This window comes from Tenrec ecaudatus, chromosome 9, assembly GCF_050624435.1.
Source record: "Tenrec ecaudatus isolate mTenEca1 chromosome 9, mTenEca1.hap1, whole genome shotgun sequence".
NCBI lineage: Eukaryota > Metazoa > Chordata > Mammalia > Afrosoricida > Tenrecidae > Tenrec > Tenrec ecaudatus.
The window spans coordinates 8,859,378-8,871,391 of record NC_134538.1 but is presented as its reverse complement, the minus strand read 5'-3'; the positions used below and the strand labels follow the sequence as shown (position 1 = coordinate 8,871,391).

Sequence of the window (12,014 nt, the reverse complement as noted above, 5' to 3'; positions counted from 1 at the left end):
CAATTAGTTATCCACACACTGAACACAGCAGCAGGCTCCTTCATGCCCTTGCACTCGTGCTTCCATGGGACACGGGGGCCAAGAGCCAGTGGCCCTTTTAGAACCACAAACCAGTGAGCTTATGACGACCTGCCCAGCAGGTGAAAAAACAATAATTAAGGATTTATTTCTTTGGGATGGGTTTTTAAATTTTACTTAGAATTAAATCTGTTTTACCTCCTCTTCTTGCGATCTTTTCTTATGAGCCATTTTGTATAACTTGTGCAATTTCCGAGCATCAAATTCTGTAAACTTAGAAACAAAAATCCACAGGTTCCTTAAAAAAAGAAGAAATGATCAGTTCTGGTAAGTTGCAGAATTAATAGAGCAATTTCGTTCATCCTTTTTATAAATGGCAACCTATTGAACTTTGCTGTGATTCAGTGCTCTCCACCTGAAGAACTTAAGCTACAGGAATATTCCTTTGGGTGTTTGCACCAAGTTTGATGGCGAGTTCCGTCTCAGAGCTAAAAGCCCCTCCAGTTCTCAACAGTGGCGCACATGACTCTTGCCATGTATCCCATTATCACCACCATCTCATCTCCCAGCCTGGGATCCGCGCTTCCTTCTTTTCACATGCAGCGCTCTCACCTCGCCCTAGCAGGGCATTACTGACAAGAGAGAAGTCATGCCATAAAATGAACCTGAGACACGGGAGGCAGAGTGGGCTGGAATAAGTGATCCATGCCTCGCAGATCTCCTCCAGGGTTGTCTTTCTATGCCACTGATGGAACACCTATCTTGGCTCTCCAACTACTAAACTGCTGCCTCAGGTGGAAGGCATCCCTTGGGCTTTTTATATCACAACTCCAGTCCTGACTACCTCTTAAAACTACACCTCTACCCATCCCAGCATGGCCCCACTTCCCAGTCATTGCAGACGCACAGACACGCTGCATTTGAGCCTATACTGTTCGGTACACGCTTCCTTCTCTTTGGGACTCCTACTGCACTTGGTCTTGCCTTCACCGTTCATGAGGGACAGTTTCTCAGGAGTCTTGCTATATGATAAACTCTTAAAGGGAACGAACCTTCTTGTGGGTTCTGCTAGCTGAGAGTGTGTGCCTGCTGAACATAGACAGCTCTCAGTGGCTAGCAGGAAGCCAAGGGTCACGGAGCTGTGCACTAGGATAACTTTCTCTTATCTTCTAACTGAGATTACATCAAGTAGAGAAGGCCAAGTGCAGGCAGAATTTGGTAACAGTGTGAAGAGGAAGAAAAGTGCTATTTTAGAAACTATCCCCTTTCCCATGAATGTGAAGCCTGCCATGAATATCAAGGCTAGAAAGGGCTTTTAAAAATTCAATTTCCTATCAAACAGCAGTCCACTGGCAAAGGGTGTATCATTTAAAGATAAATAATGACACTGACCATGAAATGTGTGCATATATCAAAAAGTATTGATACAACATCTATTAAACAGTAATATCACCATATAAACTACGTCTCCATCTACTGCTGAAGGAAGTGGTCCATCTCCGTAACCCTTCCTCCCTAACGATGCCTGTGCACCTTGATTTGCACCTGGCCGAGTGGAAGTTTGGGCATCCTCAAGGGACTCCAATTGAGTTTGGGGAACAAAAGAAGGGGCGGGATCAGGGCTGTAGGGTAAAGATTCCCAAGAAAATTCTTGTGGCCGAGAATACGCAGTTGTATCGTTGTGATGCGAAAAAATTTTAATGGAAATGTTTTATTCTGTTACATATAATGTCACTATGAGTCAAAGCCAGGGGAAAAATTTCTTGACACAATTTTCCTGGTCCTTTTAACAGTTTTAAAATGATTTCTTCATAATAAGCCCTTGAGATCATCCGGTGTCCTTTGATAAGATCAATATTACCGCTTTGGAGTTGAAAAACCATTGCCACAACCTTCTGAGCTGACCTCTATGCCTTGCATTTAGCTGGCCCAGCAGACCCTGCTTCGTTGGGCCTTGTATTATTATTTTTGAGGCCCCCTAAAGAGACTAAGACATGTGTATCATTAGGAGAACTAGTCTGTAGACATACACCGATTGCCAAGTTGTCTTTTTGTTTTTGTTCATAATAAACCTCTGCATGTATGAGCTGAAACCCTAGTATCAATACTCTGTGATTGACCCTTATAAATGAATTCAAAATCACTGGGTTGTAGAAAGATACTTAACATTATCATTTTCTCTTAGAAATTCCACAAGTCTTCTAAAAATCTCAAAAGTGCCCATCTACATGAATGAATGAATGAATGAATGAATGAATGAATGAATGAAAAAATATACACACACACACAAGCCATGTCTTAGAAACCAAAGTTTTGATTAAGTGTCATTTCACCTCAGGGCTTGGTAGAAAACCAAGAACCATTCCCATGTCTGCACACTAACTTGAGGTGGGTAAGGTCGTGACAAAATAATTTCTACCCCTTCCAGCAAGAGTGAGTATTTTGAGAATGCCTGACATATCCAGTATTACTCTTCGTCTTTAGAAATGATATCACCCAACCTACTAAAAAGTGGCCTGGCCTTGTTCAGGAGGAAGAAGGGGAAGCCTACAGGTACGTATGTTGTCAAGAACTGGTTTTTGTTAGCAAATTTTTATCAAGTGGCTCTTCCAACCCTTCTATGACAGAACCAACCCACACCTGCTGGCTGTCAAAGCAAAACATGCAACCACATGGCCCAGATGGGTTACCTCCTCCACAGTTTGATGTGCTCCTGGTCTGAGTAGGCTTTAAGGCATTCGGCTATCCGGTCTCCGATTTTCAACAGGCAGTTCCGGGTGTGCTCCAGCTGGTCTTGCACATTGAGTCCCTTGTCTGGCTTGTCCAGCTGTTTCAGGGCCTTTTTCACGGGTCTCATCCTCTCCTTACACTGCAACAGGACAATGGAGTTCAGACATGAAATATCCGCAGCCACAAACGCTTCTTTGGTCTTTGTGTCCTAAATTCCCACATCCCCTGTGGCATACTGTTGCTAGAGGAGGGGAAGGACATCCAGCACCCTCACGGAAGAGCTCTGAAAGCAACTCTGCTGCTTAGTTAGCCCTCTTGAAATGCTGCTTTCTCCTCTGGAAGGAGGACATGACCGTGCCTCCCCCAAGGCCATTATAAAGATCACATGAAAAGCCAAGTTACAAACCTGACCGGAGAAGCTCCCTCTACAAACTACTTAAAATGATACCTGCAAGTCCTTTGCTGTTATGTGTCATTGAGCTGCATAAGGACCTTACACGAGCTATACTGTAATACACTGTATTGAACAATATTGTAGAATACATAGTATATAGATAGAAGGAAATGCTGCCTGGTCCTGCATCATCCCCACCACTGCTGCTATGTTTTAGTTCATTGATTCAATCACGTTTCAATCTAAGTTAGAGGAACCTATGGGAGAGACTTCTGGACCAAGGAATATTATCTCTCCACAAGTCTAATGAAAACACTAAAGGGGATGTCTTAAAAGGGGCAGAGAGGATCAACAAGAGTGAAAACAAGAACAAAACACTGGCAGCAAGGGAAATGACTGACTGGTTCTGGGAAAACGGAACCCTAAGCCAGCCACCTGAGAACCAATCTGATCATACTACAAAATTGCCCAAATGTTAGGCAGCTCTGCAAATAGGGAGTAAATGCTAAAACATGATGAAAGACAGCTTAAGAAGTACCAGAGGCATGTCAGCCTCTGATGTGGTCTCCCAAGCAGCGAGGCAGAGAACCTGTCTAGTGCTTAGGCAAGATCTGAGTGGACCTTTCATCGTATGCATTTTTAGTGCACCCAGTGGCCTCACCTGGGAAGGTTCTCTGTGGTCACAGTGAACTTTCCCCTAAAAGCAGTTTCACTCAAACCTCATTTTTTGTGATGGCAAATATAAGAGAACAGCATGTGGATGTGAAATTTTGTTTCCTGCTCGGGAAACATGCCGCTGAAACTGTTGTGATGTTGAACCCAGCTTACAAGGAGAGCGCTATGAGGAAAACTCAGGTCCATTCGGACGTCCATCAAGTTCCCGACCCGTAGTGCATTTGGACTTCATCCCCCAGGTCAGACTATCAAGCTATCTATTTTGAGGTACTGAAAAGATTGCATCACTGTGCGATAAAAAAGGCCTGATTTGTGTACACGGGGGACTGGTTTTGCCACCACAACAATACACCTGCTCATGCAGCCATCTCAGTGCACCAGTTTTTGGCAAAAAAGCAGCATGCCTATTTTGCCCCACACACCTTACTCACCTCATTCTGTACCGCTTCTTTTTGTTTCCATGAATGAAAAGGGACATGAAAAGATGGAAGAGGTGAAGAAAAAAAACGAAGGAGGTGCTGTCAGCCATCCAAACAGAGGCGTTTGAAAAATGTTTCCAAGAATGGAATCACAAATTTGACAAATGTGCAATGGAAAGTACTTTCAAAGTGATAAGGTTGTTTTGTAAAAAAAAAAAAAGGGGGTAAATAGTTAGGTTTGGGGAAAAAAATTCGTTTTTTGTTTTTTCGGGGGTTTTTTTTTGCATACCCTCTCGTATATCACCCACTTTATATGTACGTTCCAATAAGCACTTCAGCAGAGTAGCCCTCCCCTCAGCTGGGCTCAGCTTCTCACGATGCGGGTAAAATGAAAAGACTACTCAGTAGCTGCCATGCAGCCCTACGCTCGCCACCCCAAATCCAGACTCTGCACGCATAGCGACACTCAAGATTCGAATCACGACGGGCAAGGGCGCACGTATGCCTCAGAGGAGGTGAAAATACTTCCACTGGAGGGTAAACCTGGTGGAGCAGCCTCCCACGGAAAATAAAAACGCTTAACAGCACTTACATAGAACCCTCGGGGAGAATACACCCGGCATTATGTTCCTAATTGGACACTGTGCACCTAGTTTCTCTCCAGCCCGTGGTGCTCCCGGCTGTGCACAATATGCTACTGAGACTTTGACTGTCAAGGCTCACAACATCCTTCATAGACCACACCACAAGCATTCGACGTGCAAGTCCCACTAAGCAAACGGCTTCACCTCAAACTTACTCCTAACAGATTTAAACCCTTTTGACTTGCTGAACTTCCCTAGTGTGAGGAGCAGCAGGTGACTGCTATCCGAATGTTTTAGAATTAGAGGTCAGTGGACTTCAGTTCAGCTTTGAAGGTACCCAATGAATGGTGGTCCAGGACTACCAAATATTTAGTTTTTAATGCTCTACTTGCAGTCTGGAGGCATGGTTCTGCCTTTGTGCATGAATGTTACTGAAAGCTTTGCCCTAATCCCCACTGAAGTACAAGTGAAAATGTATACATGTGCACATGTGCGCACACAAAGCCCTGGTGGCACACTGAGCTATTAATAGCAAGGTAGGTGATTCAAATCCATCATTCACTTCTTGGGAAATGAGGTTGTCTGCTCCCATGAAAATTTACTGTCAGAATAATCAATGGCTGAGGATTTGGTTTTTGATACACAGGCATACACACACACACACACACACACACACACACAAACATATACACATACACACATGGAAATGGAAATAAATGGATATTTATTGTGGAATTTTCCCACAAGCTTTTTGAACCCCTCATATAATATATGTGTATACAAAGGAGCCTCCCAAAACATATGGGAAAATTCCATTAGCTTTTCATTGCATTTCCCACAAACTTTTTCACACACACGCACACACACGCACGCACGCACGCACCATGGAGTTGGTTTCACCCCTAGCAATACTATTTATACCAGAATGAAGCACTACCCAACCCTTTGAAAGTCATGCATTTCTCTTTTGGGATTTGAAAGTTGTCTGTGCTTTTCCTTTCAGAATGAATTAGCTAGTCCAGTGAACTATTATTTAGGGGAAAAGGGAGGTGGGGAAGGAAATTATTGACTGCACTACAGTACACTTCCAGTTAGAGGCTAAGGGACCCTGTGGACACACTGGCCTCTAGCTAAGGCCATGCACGCCCTCCCTATCCTCTTCCCTGTGCCCTATAAAGACATAGCCATGCCCTATCTGTGAACACTGAGAGCCCTAGTAGCCGAATGAGCGATGTGTTGGGTTGCTAAGTACAATACTGGCAGATCACAACCCCCAATGACTACACAGAATATGAGGGTTCCTGCTCCTGCAAACATTTCCAGCTTCAGAAACTTGGTTACTGTGGTGTCACTAGAAATCAGAATCAATTTGATAGCAATGGGTTTTGTTGGTTGGTTTGGCTGGTTGGTGTTTAGCTTTTGACACCACAGCATGAAAGGTGATATTCCATGTTCCCCACTGTTGTAACTCACTCCGCCAGGCTGCCTGGGTTTCTGCAGGGGAGAGTCCTCGGCTCACCATTCCTTGCTCTTGGTCTTCTGACTACAGTAGCCTCTGCTCCCTCTTGAAATGCACATTACCCAGTACCCTCACAGGTCCTTGGTGGATACCGTTCCTTTGTTACCTTCTACTCTTCACTCATAACCCAACTCCAACATGACTTCCTGATCATGCCTCCTTTGATCCAGTCCCTGCATCCTACCAGCTCTTCCTCCAGAGGCACAGCGGTACTGCCAACACGATGTGTGTAGTACCCCATCTCCTTTACACAGGCGTACACTTCTACGGCAGGGACAGTATCTATTCAACATGGTAGTCCCAGGGGTCACAGCCACGCAGAGGAAGTACTCAGTCAAGGTTAGCTAAAGTGAGCACTTCAGTTTCCCAACTGAAGAGTGCCCTTCAGAGCCACTGAGACCTTTTGGACGGGTAATACAAACAGCGATCCAGCCCTTAAACTAGACACCAAATAGGAACATTTCTTCCTGCCTGTCTGTTCTAGAGACAAGGTCTTCCAGGTCAGAAGCAATGTGTTTCCAAGCTAGTATTTTCATTCTTCCATCAGAGGCTAGCACCTGCGATTTCAAGACTTACTATGCTGAATGTCTCCTGGTCCAGGTCGTCATCCTCATCCTCTCCAATGGGGACAGGCTCACTCCCTGCGGTAATATGAACAGGACCCTGAGATCGCTGGGATTTACTCGAAGATTTGGCGTCACCACCTTTAGGCTTTGAAAGAAACAGAATGGGTAAATATATAATGGCCTCAGGTAATAAAAAAAGAATTTTGTGAAATCCCCTGAGGGAGCATGAAGCTAAAGCTAAATAAGCTGAATTATGCATCGTTTCGATTCCTGTCTCTCAACACAATCAATTAGAATTTCAGCTTCATCAATGCTTCTATAAATGGTACAAAAAGGCCAAGATATTAGGATCATAAAATGATAGAATGCACGGGGAGCACCATGTAGCAACTTTTATTAGTAAGTTTACAAAAGGACAAACACTTTGATCTAAAGATGACTACACCTGTAATGGTAACTAAATTACCTGAGTTATTGGCATTACCTAAATCAACAAAATAAACCCTCAAATTAATAAGGCTACATGTCTGATGATTTCATGTTCTAACATTTAAAAGGACGAAGCAATAGTCTACACTGTGTGATTGAATGAGAAGGCTTGAAAAGTTCATGGAAAATTCCTTTGTCTTTTAATTTCATTTTCCACATTTTTGAAGTCCCCTTATACATCAAAAGTATTATCTGAAAATCATCCTAATAAATCATTGACAGCTGCTATTTCAAATATGTAGTGAAACTACAAACTCGTGGATGAGAAGGCCTCAAATGAACCGGAGAGTAGTGGCTACCTCTATCTAGGAGGGAGAGGAATGAGACCAGGACAAGGAAACAGGTGAAGCTTTAAGGACCTGCAGTAATGCAGTGGTTCTCAGCCTTCCCAATGCCGCGACCCTTTCATACAGTTCCTCATGTTATGGTGACACCCCCCCGCCCAGACATAAAATTATTTTCGTTGCTACGTCCTAACTGTAATTTTGCTACTGTGATGAATTGGGCGAACCCTGTGAAAGGGTCTATTCAACCCCCAGGTTGAGAACCGCTGCAGTAATGGGTTCATGAAATACAGACTACTCTAGTTAAAAGGAAAAAAACTACTTGACATAACATGAACACATGTTACCAACAGGTGTAATCTATGAGTAGTGGATGAAATAAATGTTTTAACTATTATTTTATTTCAAAATTAAGAGCAAACCTTTAATGTGTAAATGTGTTAAAAGCAGTAAACACTGAAGTTATCAAGGATTTCATCTTGCTTGGACCTACAATCAATGCTCAGGGAAGCAAGATCCGGAGATCAAATGAAACATTACACTGGGTAAACCTACTACACAAGGCCTCTTTAAAGTGTTGAAAAGCAAGATGTTACTTTGAAGATTAAGGTGCGTCTGATCAAGGATATGCTATTTTCAAGTGCCTGATATGCATGTGAAAGTTGGACACTGAATAAGAAAAACCAGAGAAGTGATGTATTTTAATTATAGTGCTGGCAAAGAGTATTTCGAAGTAACATGGACTGCCATAACAACAAACCATTGTGTCTTGGAAGTGTGACCAGAATGTTCCTTACACTCCAGGAGGGCAAGGATTCCTCTCAGGTACTTTGAACATGTTTTCAGAAGAGACCAGTCCCTAGGGAAGGACATCATGCTTAGTAAAGTAACAGGGAGAGAAATGGAAGAACTACTTTTACACAGGCCGCAACGAGTGAGAACCAACTCAAGGGCACCTAACAACAATTAATATGTAGGATGGAATACGGAAGATGCAAAAAAAATCACTTATTTCTGGGTAATCTATGAAAAGATGTAGGACGCAAAAAGGAAATTTGCTGATGACTCCAAAACATCAATTCACTGTATGAAATTAATCTTCCTACCAGAAAGAAGCCATTGCCATATTGGGGGTGGGGGTGGGTAGGTAAATTTGTTCTTTATACTTTCATTTTAAAAATACCTCACTTAGGAAGAAAAAAAATTTTGAATTTCCAAACCTATTACAGAGCCACAGTAATTTTCAAAGACTGTATTGGTACAATAATATGTACACAGACCAACGGAAGAGATCCAAAAACCCTGAAATAAATCAATCTACTTATAGACAACTAATCATTGAAAAAGGGCCAAAGAACATTATATCTTCAACAAATGGTGCTGGAAAGACTGGTCTCTATCTACAGAAGAATGAAACAGGATCAAAGACCTATAACTCTTACAGCTATAAAAATACTCAATGAGAAAATAGGGACGTGTATACACATACTATTAAATATAATGCACAAAGCACACATAGAAGACAAAATGGATGGCTGGGGTCCTGTGTGCATCAAAAGATAACAACGACAACAAAAGATCCCTAAGTGTGTTAAAAGACTTCATCATAAGAGTAAGAAAATTCATGGACCAGTTAAAATCTTTAGCAATAACACAAAAAAAGCAAAGAACCAACCTTAAAATTTATAGAAAAATGTATTACCTCAATAAGCAAAAAATAATCCAATTGAAAAGTAGGCAAAGGACATAAACACACACTTCACCAAATATGATATCCAAGCAGCTTACATGAAAAAATGCTCATAATCCTAAGCTATCCAGGAGATGAAAATAAAAACACTGGTGAAGTATCACTGTACACCAACAATGTGACAGCCCAATTCAAGAAAACAATAAATTTCAGAGAAGGTACGGAGAGGTGGAAACTCTCCTACACTGCTGGCGGGTCTGTAGGTAAGTACAACTATTGTAGAAAGTGAGAAGGTGTGGAACGTGCCACTTCTATCCCAAACAATGGGACAGAAATGACATACGATTCAACAATACTGCTGGGTAGATACACTGAAGAAGTAAGAGTCATAAGCACGACTATATTCATTACAGCACTGTTCACAATAGCAAGAAGTTGGAAAGAGTCTTAGTGCCCATCAGTGGAAAAATGGATAAAGAAACTTGGGTGCGCACACACAATGGAATACTATTCGTCACTTAAAAACAACGAGGAAACCACAAAACACCTCCGACATGGATGGGCCTGAAGAACATGACGCTGGGTGAAGTTAGTGACGCATGAAAGGGTAACTATTGTAGGAGCCCACACGATAAGGACAAAATTGAAGACAGAGATGTGCATACCAAAGGGAACAGACTTTGGCGGTTCCCAAGGAAGGGAGGGCAATGCTGGGAAGATGAAGCGACAAACTAGAAGGCTGTCAGGTCCTGACATAGGTGAAATGGAGAATGGAGGTCCACTACAGGGAGAAGAGAAATCAGAGGAGGGGTGGGATAGGACACTAAGGCGAGGGTTGTAGACACGTGGTTTGAACTACTGAACACAGAGTTGATGGTTGGAAATATAAATCCCCCCACCTAATTCATAATAAAAAATTCATCAGAAAAAAGGAATACACTTCTTAGGGGGCACATATGCAAAGGTGTTAGTCAAAGTATGGTCAATAACAACAAAAAAATTGAAACCAATTTCAATATAAATTTAAATAGTTTCTAATATAATCCAAAAAATGGCTTCCATTAAAGAATTCTCTTAAGCAATTATTTACTTGTAAACTGAATGTATTGCTTTTTAACATATTGTTAACAATACAAGGCGTTACCAAAAAAAAGGGGGGGGGATTTTTTTTCTCAAAGCTATGTATTTAACTTTTTTTTCCACACAAAACAACCTGATCACCTTCAAAGTACTCTCCATTACACTGAATACATTTGTCAAATCTGCGATTCCATTCTTTTTTTTTTTTTTTTCAAAACAACAGATCAAAGATTTATTGGTAGAAATAGATCTCTAGTACATACTTTGTTTATATAAAGTGTACATTCTCTTAAAGGTTTTCATTATTATTTTGGCCTCCATGTGAACTTAACTTGTTATCTAAGCATCTGGTTCTTTTTAGACTTTAAATTTTAAAATTAGAGAAACCATGCATATTATGTACCTTACTTAACCCGAGGGATTGTTTGCACTTTCAAACGTTACCAAAATAGGCTGAACTCAAGTTATATAACCTCTATGTTCTAAAATTCCATTTTTCATTTCTGAATAAAGAACTACTCGATCAACGTGACATATTGCTTGCTTGCTAAGAAGTCAGATTGTCAGACTCGCTTCATTCAGTAAGGTCTATATTTCATGACATTTTAATCTACTTCCTCCCAGAGATGAACTTTGTCAATGTTTAACGTTGCGATTCCATTCTTGGAAACATGTTTCAAACTCATCTGTTTGGATGGTTGACTGCATCACCTTCCTCGTTTTTCCTTACCTCTTCTAAGTCATCAAATCACTGTCCTTTCGCATCCCTCTTCATTCATGGAAACAAAAAGAAGTCACAGGGAGCGAGGTCAGGTGTGTAAGGTGTGTGTAGCCAGAGAGACATACTGGTTTTTGCCCCAAAAATGCCTGAGATAGCTGCATGAATGGGTGCATGGTTGTGGTGGCAAAACCAATCCCCCATCTGCCACAAATCAGGCCTTTTTGTTACACACTGTTACACAATCTTTTCAGAACCTCTATATAGAAAGCTTGATTAACAGTCTGATCTGGTGGAATGAACTGCAAATGCACTATCCCCCTCACATCAGAAAAACAAATGAGCATCGTTTCGATCTCGATTTCACTTAAGGAGTCTTTTTTTGGGCGAGGTGATGATCTTCCACTGCCTTGATTGATGCTTGCTTTGGGATGCTTAGAATAGCACCATGTCTCATCACCAGCAATGACCTTGAGAAAAAAAGTCTGGGTGGCTTCGGAGCTGGTCTTTCAAAGCACAGCATGTTTCTACTCGACACTCTTTCCTGGTCAGTCAGAACCCAAGGCACAAATTTCACAGCCACCCTTCTCATTCCCAAATCTTCCTTGAATATTCGCTGAACCAAGCTCCAAAAGAGTCCAGATAACTTCCCCATCTCTTCAATGGTCTGTCGACAGTCTTTGAGCGCTGTGTACAAATTTCATCAACATTTTTGTCCATTTTGGAAGCCGACAGAAGTCCAGACGAAGTTTGTCATCAATCTACATTTCACCTTTTTTTAAACGAGAAAAACCACTCGTACACTTGAGTTTTTTCCCAAAGTGCTGTACTTGTAAGCTGTGTTCAAC

General features: G+C 41.8%; 1 protein-coding gene across 3 annotated transcripts in view; it reads right to left on the bottom strand.

Moving 5' to 3' along the window:
• The window catches only part of CHD2 (chromodomain helicase DNA binding protein 2), a 159,398-nt gene that overhangs the window by 17,924 nt on the left and 129,460 nt on the right, over positions 1 to 12,014 (bottom strand). For 2 of the 3 annotated variants that reach the window (XM_075557881.1, XM_075557880.1), the window contains 3 exons: positions 6,916 to 7,050; positions 2,709 to 2,887; positions 217 to 316 (listed from right to left, as the gene is read on the bottom strand). In XM_075557881.1, the coding sequence (XP_075413996.1) occupies positions 217 to 316; positions 2,709 to 2,887; positions 6,916 to 7,050 (414 nt within the window). The remainder of the gene's footprint in view (positions 1 to 216; positions 317 to 2,708; positions 2,888 to 6,915; positions 7,051 to 12,014) is intronic. The other variant, XM_075557882.1, reaches the window with a different exon arrangement.